Source organism: Sciurus vulgaris (genome assembly GCF_902686455.1).
Source record: "Sciurus vulgaris genome assembly, chromosome: 8".
Classification (NCBI taxonomy): Eukaryota; Metazoa; Chordata; class Mammalia; order Rodentia; family Sciuridae; genus Sciurus; species Sciurus vulgaris.
Genome location: NC_136468.1, coordinates 65,408,987 through 65,430,671, shown reverse-complemented (window position 1 = coordinate 65,430,671; position 21,685 = coordinate 65,408,987). Strand labels below are relative to the sequence as shown.

Below are 21,685 nucleotides of genomic sequence, written 5' to 3'. Positions count from 1 at the left end.
CCTTCTCAGCACTGAATTTCATGCCCACCTTGTGCTTAGTCTATATTTTTCCTTTAGGCCATCTCAAACTTACTGTAAATATGGTGAAATTCTGTCCAGTCATTTTAACATGCTCAGTATCACAATCACAGAAACTTCGCTACACACACACACACACACACACACACACACGTATATAAAATATATGTGTGTAAATATTGACTAAGTTTTAATGAAGCCCAGTTGAGAGTGTTTATTCTTTTCATCTTTCAGAATAATTTTATTGCATTTAAAAATGGATCAGTTTTTAATCACTTTTCTGCACCTGAAAAGTCAAGTGTGTTTGACATTTGTGTTCAAATTTCTTGTCACAGAGTAGAACTTGCAGGGCTTAACATTTTAATGAAATGTCTTTGTGACGAATTGGGACTTTCTCAAGAAAAGGAAAAGGAGGGAGTAATGAAGCTTCAAGCAAAACCATTAGTTTCTATTTAATTTGATTTAAACTGATACCAAAGAACACAAAGAGACTAAGTCTTGCATATATTTTTCCTGGGGCAGAAAGAGAAGTGATAGATAATGGAGAAATTGCCAAGCCGATTAGGGTTTTCATAAGATTCTTCCCTTTGTTTTTTATGCAGGATGAATCAATGAGACACATTTCCGAGGGCTGTCCTGGGGTCCTGTATCTCAATCTATCTAACACAACTATCACCAATAAGACGATGAGACTCCTGCCAAAGTAATGTTTGTGTTGTTTGTATTACACTCCATGGGCCCTGATGATCTTAGCATTCCCCAGAGGCAGTGCTCCCTTACCAATACCTCACTGCAGTGGCCCTGCTGTTCTGATAAAGGACTTCTCCCCAGGCTGGTGCCAGCACTCTTCTCACTTGGCAGGTGCAATTTGATCAGTGGTATTCTGTCCTGGCCAGTGTTTTTGTCCCTTTTATAGCAATGTGCCAAGTAGCTTGAATTTGACCTCGCCTATCTCTTCTCGGTCTCTCTGGATGCTGGACCTTGGCCCCAGAATTCCAGTCTGTGTTTGGGACCTCTATAACACAACCCTAACATCCTGCCTCCCTATACTTTGAGCACCACTCTCCCAGGTTCATTGTCACTCTGGCTACCTCTTCAAACCCCCACCACAGCCAGGGAATCTGACACTTGGTTTTTGACTGTTTGTGGACTATTGACATCCCTGGGCATGAAATGTTGTTTCTCCTCAGCCAGCATTTCTTTGGATCAGAAGAGACAGAATAACACAAGAGTTGTCAGAATATTCAAACTTACTACAAATTTATGTCATTCAATTATTTTTTATTTGCATTATGGAAAGAAAAATTAGGAAGAGTATACAATCATTGGGAGACATTTAAATTTGACTTTGAGAAAACATTTCTTAAACTACTGTGAATGAATAAACTATTTTAGAGGATGTAACTTTTTGAGATCCTATGAAAAATAGCAGTGAGACATTTGGAAAAGCTTAGAGAAAATTCTGGGTGGTAATTTTTTTTTTTTTTTTTTTTTTTATCTTCTGACTCTAACCATTTTCCACAAATAAGCAAACCTCAAAAAAGTGCCACCATATTTTCCATTTATCCTGTTAATTGAATTACCATGTTTTATTTAGTCAAATCTATGGAAACTTCCCTTTGAAATTTCTCTGAGTACTTTAAACACACTATTCCCTTTTCTAGGCATTTAATATACATTTACTTGGGTTTTTTTTACTCAAATATTAATCAATCTGGAACTTATATTATTAGTAGATGAATGAAGCAAATGTTTTGAATCAGGGGTCAACATACTACGACCCATGTAGCCCAAGGCCTGCTTTTGTAGATCCATAAGCCAAGAGTAGTTTTAACTTTAAGTCTTAAATAACTAATCAGTTATCCAGCATCATTCATTGACTATCAAGTGGTATCTGGTTCTTCCTTATATACCTAAAACTCTTATGCAGACAATGCATTTTTAAAACTCATCCCCTTCTAATGTTTTATCTCATGTTACTTTATGTCCATTGTGTCTCTGATGAAAATCCTCTGGGGTGGTTTGCTGTCATACAGCTCCATGTTTAGTGACCTCTTGTTGGTAGTTTGCAATGAGCTGGTTGGGAGTAATCCACACCATGGAAAATGGCAAATATTATAAATCAGGCCTTGATTTGTTGTTTTGCCAATTGTTTAGATTTGAGAAAGGGATAGAAAACAACAATAAATAAAGTAGATTAAATTTAAAAGTGTGTCATGTTTGTAGTAACAATATTGTGAATAGCACAAAAAAACTGAGGGCATACTTCTTTCAATACTTTAAAATTATTAACTGATTCAGCAAAGGCATCACTCACATCATTGATGAATGAGTGAAGTATGGACAGACATCTTTGTCTAACTCCTTAATGTGAATGAATGTAATGTAATCTATATGGAGCTATGTTCATTCTCAATTGCAACTATTGGTGGGCTGGCTGTAAGAGTTTGGTGAAAGAATCAGTAGTATGTGTGAAACTCAATTGGCATATGAAATTGATAATAAAGAGTATTGTGTGTTTTATTATTATTTGTAAATTGTATGTTATTCAGCCTTTGTAAAATAAGTCAGATACAAAATTTTATAATAAACTTACATACATTTATATGCTTTTATTTTGGGAGAGCTAGCTGTTTTGTTTACCAGTAAACTGATAAACATAAACCAGGAACTGATTTATATTTTTACAAAATTGAACTTCCCTATCAGGAACATAGTTTATTTCTATTTTTTCAAAATTATCAAGCCTCTCAATACAATTTTATTTTATTCACATGGATATTTTTTGTGAAAATTATTTCTAGGAGTCTTTTAAATTGTCATTGTGAATGATAGTCTTTCTGATATATTTTCCAAATGGTCACTTTTTAACTTGAGTATGAGATGCAGGTATCTTTTTAAACTTTTTATTTAAATGATTTAATGGATTTATTTTAAAAGAAAATAATCAGGGCTATACAAGTATTTCTAAATAAGACTTTGGGCAAAGCTTACAAGATTTTGGTAAGTATTATTTTCATTTTCTAAACAAACTAGTCTATATTTGCTTTCCTCTTTGACCCAATAATTATTTAGAAGAGAACTGTTGGTTCCAAGTGGTTGACATTTCTTTGATTAAGCTTCTGTTTTTAATTATGCACTATAGTCAAGAAATGTGGACTGAATTATTTCTACTTTTTGAAATTTATTGAGATTTCTTGGTGAACTAGTTTATAATTATTTTCAACAAATCATCTATAAATGTTCAAGACAGTTTTTTAAAATCACATAAGCACTTTTATTTTTTATAAATATTAAAAAAAATGTTTTCAAACATGTATATAGGGCAATAATGTCTGTCTCAATCTACCATCCTTCCCATCCCCCCCTGCCCCTTACTTCCCTCTGTACAATCTAAAGTTCCTTCATTCTTTCCTACGCACTCCCTACTATGGATCAGCATTCAATTATCAGAGAAAACATTCGGCCTCTGGTTATTGGCTTATTTCACTTAGCATGATATTCTCTAGTTCCATCCATTTGCCTGCAAATGAAATTATTTCATTCTTCAAGGCTGAGTAATATTCCATGGTATATATGTACCACATTTTCTTTATCCAGTCATCTAAGACAGTTTCTTTTTAAGAGCAAAATTCTGTGTATATGTATATATATATGTGGGTATATATTTAACTTCTTGACTTGTCATAGAATAGTGATATATTAGTGGTTTATTATAGTCAAACTTCTCTATTTTTGCATTATTTTATACATTAAGGCTCATAAGTATCACATTTCATTACAGAGTATAGCTTTTATTCACATAAAATGATATTCTTTTTCCTGGTTGTTTCTTTGTCATGAATTCTTTTTAATCTGCTATTAAAATAGTCACCTATGCTTCCTTTCACTTGTCCTTTTTGTGGAATTAATGTATATATTCCTATATTTTAAAAATTTGTGTTACTGGGTTATAGTTTTGTCTCTTATATGCAGCTCATAGTTAACTTTAAATTTTTAAAATATTTTAGAAATTTCCCTCTCATTGCCTCTTAAAGAAGACAGTTTATAATATTAATATTCTTGTAAAAATGGAGTGTGAGGTCTTATTTTTACTGCCTTATTTTGATTTTTCTATTACTGTACTGTACCCAGTGTTTCTGACTTTTGCTACATGAGCTATATCTAGTTTTATAACATAAAGATATTTGAAAGGTATTATACATTCTGTTAATCATGACTTTTGCTAATCATTTAACTTTCCTTTTCATATTGATTTTTAGTGTTTACATTAATATTGTAATCATATTTACAATGACTATGTAACCCTAACTAGTTTAGTTCATTCATTGGAAGTCCTCTTCCCCCACAATTGCCTTATTCTTTAGCTCTTATTTTTGATTCGTCCTATGATGACTGGAGATAAAATTTTAAAACTCTTTCTTAAGAAAGATGCATGACTGTTAGATTTTTCAGCCATTTATCTCTTTAAAATGACTGTTATCTTAGAGGATGAACAACAACTTCTCCTGGTGTATGGTTCTTCAATCGTGTCCCTTACTTTATCTTTAAAACTCTGAGGTGCTGCTTTATAAACTTGGATGTTTCAGGTGAAAGAGAAGTCTAAAAGCCAGCATGCTCTTTTGTTCGTTTTTTTGTAACCTATTTTTTTCTCCCAAGATGTTTCCAAGAGTTTCTTTTTCTGTGAGAAATTAAAGACATTCTCCAAGCTTAATTGTGTTCTTTTAATTAATTTTTCCTGGAACATGGTAAACCTTTTGAACATTAAAACTTGAAATTTTTTTCTCAGCCAAGAAAGACATTTCTCTTTTTAATGCTTCTATTAATTTGTTCAAGGTTTATCGCAAGAATCCCCTTTTATTTTTATATTTTATTCCCATTCTTCAAAGCTGCCATATTCTTTCTGATAATTTTTTTCTATATATGTAGTTACGTTAGCAATCTACCTTCTCTATAATCAGTAATTCTTCAAGTGCATTCTAAAAACAGCAGTGTTTTCTGGCAAATATTTACAACCTGGCTGGGGTGGTGGGTAGAAGCGGGATTTCTGTGGTATAAATAGTCCCACTGTGGCCAATTTAAAGCCACAACAAGATGTCACTTAATGTGGACTTGGGAGATGTTAAAAAAATTCAACTGGAGCTAGTGCAGGCCAGCTCCAATAACATCACTGCGGGAGGCCTGTGAGGATCCCGAGACCCTTGCAGAAGTTCCTTAATGTCCTTTAATTCTGTGATTTACAATTTCATTCAGGACTTTTCTTTAGACATTCCACACTGAAATCTATAAATGTAATTATATTTATGTGCATATGAATCTCGGTTTATCTACCTAAATATATGTTAATGTACATATGAATTATTTCTACTTTTTAGATTTTATTGAGATTTCTACATAGAGTAGCAACAATAGCTATACAATAGTATATATAGAGAGAAGGAGGGAGGAAGGAAGATGGACACAGACAGACAAAATATATTATAAAATCCACATATGAAAATATGAATTTACAAAGTAGATGATTTGAGAGTGGTTTACATCACATTACAGATTATTTTTAACTTAAAACATTTTCTCCATACTTTTAGATAACTTGTTTCTCTTAAGAAATTTAATGTAGTATTTATGCATAACTTGTTTATTTTACAAACAAAACTATACTTTTAGTGGGCAATAGATAGAAAAGTAGGACCCCCATAAGAATTTTATTTTTATTTAACTTCTAGATCTTGCCATTGAAAGAATATTATGCAGAATAAATGCTACTTAATACTACTATTTTTTGTCATGTAGAAAAAATATATGCTGACTAAAATTTTATAATGATTTTCTATTTTTTTGCTCTGTTTTCCATTGTTTCAAACATGCTTGGATATGCAAAAGTGTTCTTTAAACTATAACCAGAGAGACGTTGGTTGTTGCTGCTGTCATTCTCTTTTCATTGCCTTTAGTTCTTTCCAAAGAAATCATTTGCCATAAGAAAAATATAATTTGTTTGGCCTTTTTGGCCACGCTGATTTGTCATTTTTTATTTGAAACGTTTTCCTCACTTCTTTGGAGACTTGCTTAATTTTCTAAAGTTGAAAATGAGGGCTGCCACAATTCATGCCCATTTCAGGAAATTTTTTGACTCTATTATTTCCTGAATCCAGCCCTTTCCTGTTGTTGCAACCTAGGTGGCACTCTCAGCTCCTTATTTGGCACAACCTCCTGCTGGTCCCGCCTTGGTTTTTCTTCCCTGTAATCGCCCTTCTTCATGCTATAGATGGACCATCCTAGAACAATCTTCTTATGGTGTCTACACTCTTCTTTAACTGTCCCTTAACCTACCAGTCAAACGTGCCACCCAAGTTCTCCAAGAGAAGTCCTTAACTCTGTTCCTCTGCTTGCCTTCTCTATGGCTGGAAAGCCTTTCTGCTTCTCTTTGCTAATCCTCAGCCTCAAGTCATGCCATCTGCCAGAAGTCCAGTGTTTTCATCCCTCCCTGCGTTCTGATAGCCACATCGATTCACTTATTCACTACATATTAACCAACCACAATATACATTTAGTTGGTAGTACAGCCATTATGATCTGTGTTCTCCGCACCTCCCCTCCCTGCTTTTTTTCTTTCACTATGTCAACCATGCTGTCCTCTAACTCAAGTAATCCTCCTGCCTCAGCCTTCCCAGTAACTGGGACTACAAGCATGTACCACTGTGCCCAGCTTGATCTTTGTCCTTTAATATGCTATAGTGGAGTGGTGTCTAATTATTTTTCATATAGATGAATTGATCCTTCAATTGGTTTTGAACTTTCTTATTATCAGGGTTACCATTTTTACATACCTTTTTTTTTTTTTTTTTTTTGGAGGGGGGTACCAGGATTGAACCGAGGGTCACTTGACCAGTAAGCCACGTCTTCAGTTCTTTTTATATTTTATTTAGAGACAGTGTTTCACTGAGTCGCTTAGGGCCTCAGTAAGTTGCTGAGGCTGACTTTGAACTCGTGATCCTCCTGCCTCAGTCTCCTGAGTTGCTGGGATTACAGGTGTGAGCCACCACACCCAGCCATATCATTTCTTATTGTCAGGGATTATATAGTCCTATCAGTACCCATGAATGTGGGGCAGACAAAGTAAGCCATTGTCCTCACTGAACAACCTCAAGTTAACCCTGTAAGGGTCCACATCACTCTGTTTAGATTTTTCTGCAGAATTCTATTGCTTGAAACTGCTTCTGTGAAACTAAAAAGCCCAACACTGAACTCTAAAGAATTCACATGCAAATTGCCCCTTTTATAGACTTGGTCTTGTCTTAGTGATTTTTAAGAGAATTTTTCACTAAAATACATAATTTTACAATTCCTCAGGTGTTGAAGATTTACTGTAGAATGCCTCAATTCTTCAAAGAAAACAAAATCAGAAGAAAGAAGGAAAAAATTTCTGTAGTTTCTATAAGAATTGTAATTTATTACATTGAGTAGTAGCAGAAAAATAAAGAAACCATAAAGAGAAAACCCATTCCCCAGGAAGAAAAACTTAAGTTACTAAATAATTAAAAAAAGATTTTAAAAGACTGGAAACACTGTGCCTCAAAACAGTTAGAACTGTCAAGTAGTCTCTGCGCTGAGAAAATGTTGAACCAGACCTTACTCATATAAGGAGACACGTTTCTTTGCCAAAATCCTTAATAAAAAGTATCACTATTGCATAAAATTTGCCAAGTGTGATTTCACTGTTAACTGATACTTGTCCCATCTCCAACAGCTTTAAGTGTGCCACACGTAAATCGCTAGACAGGCTTATAGGGCCAGTCTAGATTCTTGTACTTTGCTTTCAAACTCAGGGTGGTTCTCATGAGGTTCCACTTTTAAGACAGCCATCCAGAGCCTTTCAACCAAGGGGTCATTTAGTCTAATGAGGAACCTCTTCTCTCTGAACCAGAGATTGTTAACCTGGGGTCGGTGAACTCCCCCAAGGGACCAGGGATGAAATTTACAGGATCCATGAATTTTGATGGAGGGAAAATGCACTCTTATTTTAACTCTAACTGAAATGTAGGTAAAAAATCTGAGCAGTATTAGCAACTCTTGGGACTTTTTTTTCTCTTATAAATCACAAACACGTTCTTATCATGTTATAGTTGTTATACAGTTTGAAATATTATTGACATTCATCACTCCTTCACAATCACAGTAGTTATTAGAACTGCCACTAGATCTTGTTATATAATTTGTTAATAAGGAAGCACATATATTACTGTTCTACCCATTTGGCTTAAAAATGTTTTGATAATTAGGTATTTCAATATAATTGGCTGCTTTTTAATCTTATATATTTATTTTATGAATTTAAAAGCATTATACTAAGAATCTTAGACCTTCCTTGACTGCTAATGGTGTCTGTAACAAAAAAGTTAAGAGCCCCTTCAATTCTCATTTTTCTTGTTAACTGACCACATGGATTTAAACAAATGGAACAATAGGCTTGGGCCAGGGCATACACTGTGACATCCCGTAAACTCTTGAAATCATCTATATGCACCACTCTTGTCAGATGAGTATCTATTCCATTAAATGGAAGAAATAGTCCAAACTCCATAAAAAGTTACTATGTTGTTTTTATTTGGTGGTAGTAGTAGCAATCATAATAATGCATATATTCTCAAAGCTTTTACCATGTCCCCACTGTTTTTTTTTTAAAGATATTTCTAGATACAGATGAACACAGTACATCTTATTTATTTTTATGTGGTGCAGAGAGATCGAACCCACTGCCTCACACATGCTAGGCAAGCACTCTACCACTAAGCCACCAACCCCAGCCTGACCCCCACTGGTTTTAATTGTTAAAGTCACCCTCAAGATATTACTCAAGATATTGTCTGTGTTTTCATTTAATTGCATACTTCTAAAGGGAAAGAGGAGATGGGATTATATTCTGTGTTACAGATGAGAAGACTGAGGGTTATTAAAGCTGGTAGTCTCAAAGTTGGTTAAGAGAAAAAAAAAAAAAAAGTTAGAGATGAAATTCTTATCACCACTTAGCAGATGGGGAAACCATCTGAGAGTTAAGTTGCAGTATGTGTAGGGCTAGGACTGGAATCTAGTTCGGTCACATTCCACAACCCGGTGTATTTTTCATTGTATGGTGCTGTCTACCTCACTACTCTTTTCTCCACATTAGAGAGCTGAAGTTTTGTTAGAAATGACACACCCCACCCCTACTCCAAGAAAACTGTTCTTGACTCAGTTGAATCATGGGGTTTAAGGGAGAGGAAAAGAAGGTGGACTTTGGCTTCACTTGTGGTTCCCTGGGGGCCCTTGGGGAGAGGGGTGAGTCTACAGAGGATAGTGCTGTCTCAGTCTGGGCTTCCCTCTCTGCCCTGAGGAATTTCTTGTATACAGCCATTCCTGGAGGGGAAAGTTATGAATCAAAGAGTTCTCTGTAGAATAGGCATCATTATAACATATAGATGTGTTTTTCAGATTTTAGAACTCTGATTAATGAATGTTCCATACTTTTATATCTTATTTTCCATTTGGGGGGAAGTAGACTTTATTAAATTTATTTGTAAGCTTTTAAGGGGTAGACAGGCATTTTCTCCCCACTTCCACATTTGCTGCTAAACTGTTGCAGATCACAATCCAAGAGCAAGTTGCTAATACCATTACAAAAGCAGGCAGTAGTGGGAGTCCTTGCACTTTTAAAATACACAGCTGAGGAGGGATTGGAAACGTGTCCACAGAGTGTCCTCAAAATGTGAGCCCTTCCACAGTAGTATAAGCTCATCCTAACTACCCTCCTTTTTCTGGAAGCTCTCATTTTGGTCAGTGGGTAGTGCCATGTTTCATTTGTTTCAACTCTGTAAGATTGAAGTCTCTGGTGTCGTTTTTATTCTTTTCATGTGTCGCCCACTCCTCTGCAAGCTGTTCTTCTTAAACCTATGTTTCAGTTCTGTATATCAATGCCTTTTAAAAAATTTTTACTGTAATAATAAAACCGTTACTTATAAAATCATGCATATTTAAGTCTATATTTTTCAAACCATTTACTTATCAGATCCATTTAAAGAGACTGTTATGTTGTTTTCCCTTCTTTCCCAAATCCTCACTCCCATAGAACAGTTAATTTCCATTTTAAAAAGGGTTGGCTTTGTAGACATTTTTCACATTATTTTGGTGCTCCAAAGCTAAAACCTAAAAACAACAATAAAGCAAACCCTCACTTTTGGTTTCAGAAACAAACTAACTTCCAAACAATGTGAATGCAGTCCCTCTCCCCCGCATTGCCAAAAAAAGCTTTATCCAGTCAACTTTCTTAAAAATCTAACCAAATATTTTTAATGCTGCTCACTTGAAATGTAATTATGTATTATTTGCTTTACTACTGAGGTCTCCTTTAATTAACAAGAGTTAACCATAGAGTTAAACTGTTGAACATCTGCAAGGAGAAAAAATTAATATACAGTTCCCTTTGTCATAGTGGCTTAAGAAAAATGTGAAAGAGCAGCTGAAGTATAATTATTTTCCTTCCTCTCTTTTCTCTCCCTGTCTTTTCAGACACTTCCACAACTTACAGAATCTTAGTTTGGCTTATTGCCGAAAGTTCACGGACAAAGGTTTACAGTACCTGAATTTAGGGAATGGATGCCACAAGCTCATCTATCTGGACCTTTCCGGCTGCACCCAGGTTTGTCCTTCAGTCTTCTCTTTCCAGCAGCAGGCAAGGACGTCCTCCGGGGCACGAGCTGCATTCAGCCCTCATGTTATACTAATGCTGTGCACGGACCGCAGCACACTTTTCAGAGGTTTTAAATTACATGGCCACGGCTGCTTAAATTTTCCCCAGGATCGCTACTATAGGCTCTTGGCTTCCTTCCACTAGAGTGTCACACCGACCAATAGGCAGAGCTCATTGGATGATGAAACGGACCACTTCTGTGGAGATACTCTGAGCACAATTCTAAGACCAGAGTCCAAATCTTGAAAACTTAGAGCTCCTACTAACATACAAACAAAGGAAAACCTTTGGGGGAAATTTTGCACAGAATTCCTGAAAAGATAATGAACTCCAACATGTTTTTATTTTTGGGGGGAGGGGTGAGTGAAATGCTACAGGTGATCAATGTGAGGAAGGAAATACAACAATTGCAATTTTAAAAATCGTGTTGGGTTCTATGTGGGAAAATATTTTAAGTTTGAGGGAACAGGGTTAGGAAAGTTGGGCAGAAAGTAGGGTAAAGTTGTGGAGGACAGAGTAAGTGCTCTGGAAGTAGTTAATGCATCATTGTTGGTTTCTTCTGCTCTAATTGTGATAGATTTAAGCCATAATTTGCTAACTTATTTTCTTCCACCTCCCTGTGTGTTTTATTGATGTTGGTGTCATGGTCTGTTTCTTATTGCTTAGGAACAACATAATAGCACAGGTAAGAACTAGCTGAAATATTGATAGCTACCATTTATTGAGTTGTTACTATATGCCAGGCACTGTGTTGAGTGCTACACAGATAAGATTTCCTCTTCCTAGAATGTGGTGTAGTATGTATGTATTATTTCCACTAAGAAATGGAGAGGTCGAATAAACTGCCCAATGTTGCACAGTTGGTGAAAGCTCATGACACTGTTAAAAACAACTTTGGTAAATATCAAGGCGGGCAGACCATGGTTTTCTGATACATTAGATATAGGGGAAAAGAGGGGAGAATTCTAAACTAGGATTAAGAATGTCTAGAAATTACTTTTTTCTAAAACTTGCCCACTGATGTGTAGCTTGCTAAATCTCAATATAGACTACACTTGACAACCCACTTGGCTGAACTTTAGACAGCCTCCTGACCTCCTTTATCTGACAGCATTCCCTTTAAAACACTTGAAATTGTAAGAAATTGAAAGAATGACATTATTTCTCTGCCTGCTTTGAGATGTAAATCTTTTTTTTTTTCTTTTTTTTTTTGTGTGCTGGGGATCGAACCCAGGGCCTTGTGCTTACAAGGCAAGCAGTCTACCAACTGAGGTATCTCCCCAGCCCCTGAGATGTAAATCTTTTTCAAAAGCAAGAAGCTTCTTGCTTGCTTTGTTTGAAAAATCAAGGACTTGGGAGGTTCCCTTTGATAATCATCAAAAAATATCATACCATATCTCCCAGTTTCTGTGGGAGGATAGGGGCCTAACTTTGATGGGCACCGAGTAGCAAACACAGATGACCTATTCATAGAGAAAAATATTTGCAAATTCAGGAATAACGTAATGTGCATGACAAATACCATTAATCAATCTTCCTCCAACCATGAATCCTCCAGTGCTTTTATAGTAACTTACTCCAATGCTGAAATCCCTCCCACAGTATAACTTGCCTCCTTATTCTCCATTTCCACAAGGTTATTGAAGCAGCAGCAACAACAACAACAAAACACACACACACACACACACACACACACACACACACACACACCCTAGGGATAAATAGTTTTAGACACAGAAAATTCTCAAAGGTTTCATGTTTGTTATCCATTGCCCAAATGCGCATGCAAAACATATATCAAAACATACATTTGAGCCAATATTTAGTTTTAGAGTTCATTCTTTCTCTCTTTCTCTCTCTCTCTCTCTCTCTCTCTCTCTCACACACACACACACACACACACACACACAATCTAGACTTTTTAAAAGGAAAAAAAAATATGGAAAAACTAGCAGAATTGGAGCTGCACCCCCACGTGAAGTAACAGGCTGGAGCTGGGTCAGTCTTACCCCCCTGAGGTGGCTCATGATCTCTTCGGTGTGCAAACTTCTCATCTGCTCAGTAAAATCTGTGCATTTACACCTACACTCTAACTGCTTAATTCATTGCCTGCCTGTCCTTGGTCAGTATTTAAGTTGGCATGAATGTGTAAAGAAGAGAATTCTTTTCCTAATTGTCCCTTAATTTGTAAATCTCAAGCTGATGAAGTTCATATTTTGTATCATTATACAAAACACTGTTAATTTCTTTCCTTTACCATGTTTCCATTTCCATTTGTTTCCTTCAGTAGAGATTTCACTCATGGTGTTAGGCACTGTTTTAGGCATTGGGAATTGAGCCATGTGAGCCCCTTTAGACCCACTGGAAATCAGAAATGGGCCTGTTATAAATCACCCAGATCTTAGTAACAGCCACTGCTGTTGCTTCACAAAGAATCTGTAAAGTTCGAGTGTTACTGGAGCTGAGGAACTTTTAAAGGCCTGTGAGGAGGCTCCGGCATCCACCACCCCAATTCTGAGTTCAAAGAAGGAATTTGATGATTTGCAGATTTTTAAGACTTTCCCCTGTAAGTTAGAGGTTCTATCTTAGAAACTAAAATCTACTTTCTAAGTTTGGAGTTTTGTACTAGGAACTCAAGTGTTAATATAGCTAGCCAAGAAGAGAGGACCTAGTAAGAAAATGACTTGAGAAGAGGAGCTTACACCTAAATGCTTTTGGCTAGTGTTCATTGAGTGCCTGCTGTATGCTCGGCACAGGGATGAGTAAAACGGCATCCCTGTCCTTTAGGAACATTGAATTAACACAATATATGCCAAGGATGAAACTTTAATATAGTCATGCTGCCCTGAAAAAGGAATAAAAATATTTATATAAGATTGTGAAAGAACTTTAACCAGACTTGTTGGAAAAAAATAATAGATGGTGGATAGCTACAATGAAAATTGAAAACCTATTACATGTTTTAGAAATGTTCTTCTCTCTCTGGGAATTATAAACACTCCAGGTACATTAAGCAATGTGACTGATTTCCTAACGAATGCCAGCATTTGCACATTTACCTGCGTTCTGTCTTCCTTAGTGAAGTTGAGAGGATCCTCTCCCCCTTTCTTTTCCTCCCCAAACTCTCCCCTTGCACTTTACCCCAAAGCAGGGGAAGGCCCCTCTGCTGAGCTCTTTAATTAATCCTGGCAAATTTATACTCTTAAACTTGTCACTTTGAATTGTCTTTTCCTTCAGAGATGGAGAACAAAATTTTCTTTATAGTATTTTTTTTTAGAAGAAGAAGGAAAATAAGATCTATTTTATAAAAAATTCTGATTTCGTTAAGAAATAAGTCAGTCAAACAAATTTATTTTCTTTTACATTTACCATTCCCTCAAAGTTATAAAATATTAGCTTATGCCAAAAAAGCTTTAATAACATATTCAAACACAACTTGGAGAGACCATTTGGAGAAAGAAGGAATTTTTGTTGTTGTTCTAATTAGTTATACGTGACAGCAGAATACATTTTAATTCATTGTACATGAATAGAGCACAATTGTTCATTTCTCCATTGTACATGATGCAGTTATTCTATTCATGCGATTGTACCTGTACCTAGAGTAATGACGTCCACCTCATTCCACCATCTTCCCCACCCTCTGTCCCCTCCTCTCCTTTTGCTCCCCTCCCCTTGCTCCCCTCTGCCCCATCCAAATTTCCTCCATTTTTTCCTTGCCACACCCCACATTATGGATCAACATTCACATATCAGAGAAAACATTTGGCCTTTGGTTTTTTGGGATTGGCTTATTTTGCTTAGCATGATATTCTCCAACTCCATCCATTTACCTCCAAATGCCATAATATATTCTCCTTTAAGGCTGAGTAATGCTTCGTTGTGTATATATACCACAGTTTCTTTATCCATTCATCTATTGAAGGACATCTAGTTGGTTCCACAGTTTAGCTATTGTGAATTGAGCTACTATAAACATTGATGTGGCTGCATCACTGTAGTACCCTGATTTTAAGTTTTTTGGGTATAGATCCAAGAGTGGGATAACTGGCTTAAATGGTGGTACCATTCTAAGTTTTCTGAGGAATCTCCATACTGTTTTCCAGAGTGGTTGTACCAATTTGCAGTCCCACCAGCAATGTATGAGTGTACCTTTTCCCCCACATCCTTGCCAACACTTACTATTGCTTGTATTCTTGATAACTGCCATTCTGACTGGAGTGAGATGAAATCTTAGAGTAGTTTTGACTTGTTTTTCTCTACTAGAGATGTTGAACATTTTTTTCATATATTTGTTGATGGGTTGTATATCTCCTGTGAAGTACCTATTCAGTTCCTTAACCTATTTATTGATTGGGTTATTTGTTGTTTTGATGTTCAGTTTTTTGAGTTCTTTATATATAATAGAGATTAGTGCTATATCTGATGTGAGTGTGGTAAAGATTTTATTTCACTCTGTAGGCTCTCTCTTCACATTTTTGATTGTTTCTATTCCTGAGAAGAAGCTTTTTAGTTTGATTCCATCCCAGTTATTGATTCTTGGTTTTATTTCTTGTGCTTTAGGAGTCTTGTTAAGGAAGTCAGGTCCTAAGCCAACATGGTGATTTGGGCCTATTTTTCTTCTATTAGACACAGGGTCTCTGGTCTAATTCCTAGGTCCTTGATTCACTTTGAGTTGATTTTTGTGCAGGGTGAGACATAGGGATTTAATTTCATTTTGCTGCATATGGATTTCCAGTTTTCCCAGCACCATTTGTGAAGAGGTTATCTTTTCTCCAATGTATGTTTTTGACACCATTGTCTAGTATGAGATAATGGTATTTATGTGGGTTTGTCTCTGTGTCTTCTATCCTGTGCCATTGGTCTACCTGTCTATTTTGGTGAAAATACCATGTTGTTTTTGTTGCTATAGCTCTGTAGTATAGTTTAAAGTCTGTTATTATGCTACCATAGTTATAGATGGACACAATATCTTTATTTTATTTATTTATTTATTTGTTTATTTATTTATTTATTTTAATGTGGGACTGAGGATTGAACCCAATGCCTCACATGTGTTAGGAAACTACTCTACCACTGAGACACAACCCCAGCACAAGGCCCAATGATTTATCATGTAAAGAAAGTACCCATTCCCTGTGTTCCTTAGTTATTTATGGCCGGGGAGACATATGGCGACAGTGAGTTCATTCATTTTGTTGTGTGGCCTCACTCATGGTAGACATTTGTCAGATGTTTATTGGATACTTAACTTCATGTTTAGTTCAATAAGTGAAACTAATGATCATTGAGATAATAATTTTCCTTCTCACATCATACTTTGCTTCAGGGCATTACTCCTTTTCCATCCCATGTGGTTCTGGGTGGCTGTCATTCATAGTACCCTCAGAGTATCAGAGGAATTCAAAGCACAGGTTCTGGGGTGCCTGCATGTTAATCCTAAACTTGTCATTTATTAGTTATGGGAGTAGTGCAGTATATCCCACTCTGTACCTAAGTTTCCTTGTCTATAAATGGGGAAAATACTAATACCTATCTCATAAATGTATTATGGTAGTGGAATGATTCGATGTAGTTAAGATGCTTAGAACAGTGACTGGTACATACTAAATATTCAGTTACCTTAGCTAAAATTATTAGGTTTCTGGTATGATTATTTTTTTTTCATGGCTACTGGTCATCTGGTCCAGGTGTAGCTGATCATAAAATATATCCCCAATGGCTGGAATTTGACCAAGGAGTGTATGTGACCCTAAAAGAATCATTTAGGAACTTTCCAGGTACTTAAAATTGGGGTTATTGACTCTGTGCTCCTGAGGTTACAGAGCCTGGAGCATGTAAGTTGAAGCTACTTTGTGGTTCTCTTCCTCAGCAACATGGGAGAAATTTGTCTGCAGTGGAACAAAATGAAACCATCACAAAGAAGCCAGTCTTTGAGGGGGAGATGATGTGTTTGAGAAGGAGAGGTTGTTTAACTGACCTTTTGTTTGGGGGCTCCTTTTCTCCTCTTCTAGCTAGACTAGCTTATGCTGGGTTCCCATTACGGCATCTGGAAGAAACTGGCAAGGCTTTCATTCTTATTTGGCTTTCAGTTGGTGTTAAAAAAAATATTTCTGGTTGGGCTTTATGGACAGCCCTGCTCAAGAATAAGACTAAAGTTCAAGAGAGAAAGTCATGAAGGTTTCTCATGGCTCATCACATACTCACATTCTGTGACCTCAATGAATTTGCAGCTTTGAACGTGTTTGTGACTGGCCACAAAGCAATCCTTATCACTCAAGAGACCTGATTAAATCTGCTTTCTGTTTTTCCTGACAGTTGAGACCTCATAAACAAAGGAACTTCTCTAATGAATTTTTTAAAATTTATTTTTATTGTAAACAAATGGGATACATGTTGTTTCTGTTTGTACATGGAGTAACAGCATACCATTTGTGTAATCATACATTTACCTAGGGTAATGGTGTTTGAGTCATCCTGATATTTTTTCCTTCCCCCCTACCCCTCCCACATCTCTTTTCCCTCTATACAATCCCTCCTTCCTCCATTCTTGTTCCCCTCCCACCCCCCATTACGTGTCATCATCTGCTTATCAGCGAGATCATCCGTCCTTTGGTTTTTCGAAATTGGCTTATCTCACTTAGCATGATAGTCTCCAATTTCATCATTTGCCTGCAAATGCCATAATTTTATTATTCTTTATAGCTGATTAATATTCTATTGTGTATATATATATATATATGCCACAGTTTCTTTATCCATTCATCAATTGAAGGACATCTAGGTTGGTTCCACAATCTGACTATGGTGAATTGAGCAGCAATAAACAATGATGTGGCTGTATCTCTGTAGTATGCTGATTTTAAGTCCTTTGGGTATAGACCAAGGAGTGGGATAGCTGGGTCAAATGGTGGGTCCATTCCAAGTTTTCTAAGGAATCTCCACACTGCTTTCCAGAGTGGCTGCACTAATTTGCAGCCCCACCAGCAATGTATGAGTGTACCTTTTTCCCTACATCCTCGCCAACACCTATTGTTGCTTGTATTCTTGATAATTGCCATTCTAATTGGGGTGAGATGGAATCTTAGGGTAGTTTTGATTTGCATTTCTCTTATTACTAAAGATGGTGAACATTTTTTCATATGTTTGTTGATGGCTTGTAGATCTTCAGTGAAGTGTCTGTTCATTTCCTTAGCCGATTTGTTGATTGGGTTATTTGTATTCTTGGTGTAGAGTTTTTTGAGTTCTTTATAGATTCTGGAAATTAGTGCTCTATCTGAAGTATGATTGGCAAAGATATTCTCCCACTCGGTATGCTTTCTCTTCGCTTTGCTGATAGTTTCCTTTGCTGAGAGAAAGCTATTTAGTTTGAATCTGTCCCAGTGATTGATTCTTGCTTTTATTTCTTGTGCTATGGGAGTCTCCTGTTAAGGAAGTCTGATCCTGGGCCGACATGTTGAAGATTTGGACCTACTTTTTCTTCTATAAGATGAAGGATCTCTGGTCTGATTCCAAGGTCCTTGATCCATTGTGAGTTGATTTTTGTGCAGGGTGAGAGATAGGGTTTAGTTTCATTCTGCTACATATGGATTTCTAGTTTTCCCAGTACCATTTGTTGAAGAGGCTATCTTTTCTCCATTGCATATTTTTGGCCCCTTTGTCTAATATGAGAAAATTGTATTTATTTGGGTTTGTGTCCGTGTCCTCTATTCTATACCATTGATCTACCTGTCTATTTTAGTACCAATACCACGCCATTTTTGTTACTATTGCTTTGTAGTGTAGCTGAAGGTCTGGTATTGCGATACCCCCTGCTTCGCTCTTCCTGCTAAGGATTGCTTTAGCTATTCTGGGTTTCTTATTCTTCCAGATGAATTTCATGGTTGCTTGCTCTATTTCCGTAAGGTACATCATTGGGATTTTAATTGGAATTGCATTGAATCTGTATAGCACTTTTGGTAGTACGGCCATTTTGACAATATTAATTCTGCCTATCCAAGAACACGGGAGATCTTTCCATCTTCTAAGGTCTTCCTTAATTTCTTTCTTCAATGTTTTGTAGTTTTCATTGTAGAGATCTTTTACCTCTTTGGTTATATTGATTCCCAAGTATTTTATTTTTTTTTGAGGGTATTGCAAATGGAGTTGTTTTCCTCATTTCCCTTTCAGCTGTTTCGTCGCTTGTGTATAAAAATGCTTTAGATTTATGCGTGTTGATTTTATTTCCAAAATCCCAGAGGGCTGGGGACTCGAACCCGGGCCACCAGCATGAGAGGCAGGCACTCTACGAGATGGGCTATCTGGCCTGCACAGCGTGTTGATTTTATAGCCTGCTATTTTGCTGAATTCATTGATGAGGTCTAGAAGTTTTCTGGAGGAGTCTTTTGGATCCTCTAAATATAGAATCACATCATCAGCAAATAGTGACAGCTTAAGTTCCTCTTTTCTTATTCGTATCCCTTTAATTTCCTTGGTCTGTCTAATTGCTCTGGCTAGAGTTTCTAGGACAAAGTTGAGTAGAAGTGGTGAAAGAGGACATCTCTGTCTTGTTCATGTTTTTAAAGGGAATGGTTTCAGTTTTTCTCCATTAAGAATGATGTTGGCCATGGGCTTAGCATAAATAGCCTTTACAATGTTCAGGTATGTTCCTACTATCCCTATTTTTTCTAGTGTTTTGAGCATGAAGGGGTGTTGTATTTTTCAAACGCTTTTTCTGCATCGGTTGAAATAACCACGATTCTTATGATTAAGTCTATTGACGTGATGGATTATGTTTATTGATTTACAGATATTAAACCATCCTTGCATTCCAGGGATGAACCCCACTTGATCGTGGTGCACAATTTTCTTAATATGTTTTTGGATACGGTTTGCCAATATTTTGTTAAGGATCTTTACATCTATATTCATCAAGGATATTGGTCTAAAATTTTCTTTCCTTGATGTGTCTTTGCCTAGCTTGGGTATGAGGGTGATATTAGCTTCATAGAATGAGTTTGTTAGGGTACCCTCCTTTTCTATTTCCTGGAATATTTTGAGAAGTATTGGAATGTAGGTTCTTCTTTGAAGGTCTTATAGAACTCGGCTGAGAATCCGTCTGGTCCTGGGCTTTTCTTGGATGGTAGGTTTTCAATGGCTTCTTCTATTTCATTGCTTGATATTGATCTGTTTAAATTGTGTATGTCTTCCTGGTTCAGTTTGGGAGGAGCACATGTCTCTAGAAATTTGTCAGTGTCTTCGGTAGTTTCTATTTTGTTGGAATACACATTTTCGAAGTAGCTTCTCATTATGTTATGTATCTCAGCGGTGTCTGTTGTGATATTTCCTTTTTCATCACAAATTTTAGTAATTTGAGTTTTTTCTCTCCTCTTTGTTAGTGTGGCTAAGGATTTGTCCTTTTTGTTTACTTTTTCAAAGAACCAACTTTTTGTTTTGTCAATTTTTTGAATAGTTTCTTTTGTTTCAATTTCGTTGATTTCAGCTCTGATTTTAATTATTTCCTGTCTTCTACTACTTTTGCTGTTATTCTGTTCTTCTTTTTCTAGGGCTTTGAACTGTAATGTTAGGTCATTTAGTTGTTGACTTTTCGTTCTTTTCTGGAATGCACTCCATGCAATGAATTTTCCTCTTAGTACCGCTTTCATAGTGTCCCAGAGATTTTGATATGTTGTATCGTCGTTCTCATTGATCTCTTAAGAATTTTTTTATCTCCTCCCTGATGTTTTCTGTTATCCATTTTTCATTCAATAGCATATTATTTAGTCTCCAGGTGTTGGAGTAATTTCTGTTTTTTATTTTGTCATTGATTTCTACTCTCAGTCCATTATGATCTGATAGAACACAAGGCAGTATCTCTATTTTTCTGCATTTTCTAAGGGCTGCTTTGTGGCATAAAACATGGTCTATTTTGGAGAAGGTTTCATGTGCTGCTGAGAAGAAAGTGAATCCGCTCCTTGATGGATGGAATATTCTATATATGTCTATTAAGTCTAGGTTATTGATTGTGTTATTGAGTTCTATGGTTTCTTTGGTTAGATTTTTGTTTGGAAGATCTATCTAGTGGTGACAGCAGTGTGTTAAAGTCGCCCAGAATTATTGTGTTGTGGTCTATGTGATTGTTGAAATTGAGAAGGATTTGTTTGACGTACAGTGATGCACCATTGTTTGGGGCATAAATATTTACAATCGTTATGTCTTCCTGATTTATGGTTCCCTTAAGCAGTATGAAATGTCCTTCTTTATCCCTTCTGACTAACTTTGGCTTGAAGTCCACTTTATCTGATATAAGGATGGAAACCCCCGCTTTTTTACTGGGTCCATGTGCGTGGTAGGTTTTTTCCCATCCTTTCACCTTTAGTCTGTGGATGTGTTTTTCTATGAGATGAGTCTCTTGCAGGCATCATATTGTTGGGTCTTTCTTTTTAATCCATTCTGGCAGTCTGTGTCTTTTGATTGATGAGTTTAGGCCATTAATGTTCAGGGTTATTATTGAGAAATGATTTGTATTCCCAGTCATTTGGGCTTATTTTTGGTTTTTAAGTTGGCTTGGTTTTTCCTCTGAGTGGTTTTTCTCTAAGGTAGTTCCTCCCTTTGCTGACCTCCATTGTTGTTTTTTATTTCCTCCTCATGGAATATTTTGTTGAGAACATTCTATAGCACAGGCTTTCTATTTGTAAATTCTTTTAACTTTTGTTTATCATGGAAGGATTTTATTTCATCTTCAAATCTGAAGGTTAGTTTTGCTGGGTATAGGATTCTTGGTTGGCAGCCATGTTCTTTCAGAGCTTGAAATATGTTGGTCCAGGCCCTTCTAGCTTTTAGAGTCTGGGTTGAGAAGTCGGCTGCTTTCTGTGTGGTCTCCCCCTATATGTAATCTGATGCTTTTCTCTCGCGGCCTTCAAAATCCTATCTTTATTTTGAATGTTAGGCATTTTCATTATAATG

At 36.4% G+C, this 21,685-nt stretch overlaps 2 protein-coding genes across 3 annotated transcripts in view; one reads left to right on the top strand and one right to left on the bottom strand.

Annotated features, from left to right (window-relative positions):
* LRRC17 (leucine rich repeat containing 17) overlaps window positions 1-10,768 on the bottom strand; it is a 31,216-nt gene extending 20,448 nt beyond the window's left edge. The window contains exon 1 of one of the 2 annotated variants that reach the window (XM_079150245.1): window positions 10,631-10,768. The gene's annotated coding sequence lies outside the window, so the exon portion shown is untranslated. The remainder of the gene's footprint in view (window positions 1-10,630) is intronic. The other variant, XM_079150246.1, reaches the window with a different exon arrangement.
* The window catches only part of FBXL13 (F-box and leucine rich repeat protein 13), a 250,107-nt gene that overhangs the window by 143,765 nt on the left and 84,657 nt on the right, over window positions 1-21,685 (top strand). The window contains 2 exon segments of the mRNA XM_079150237.1: window positions 621-721; window positions 10,561-10,690. Of these exon segments, the coding sequence (XP_079006363.1) occupies window positions 621-721; window positions 10,561-10,690 (231 nt within the window).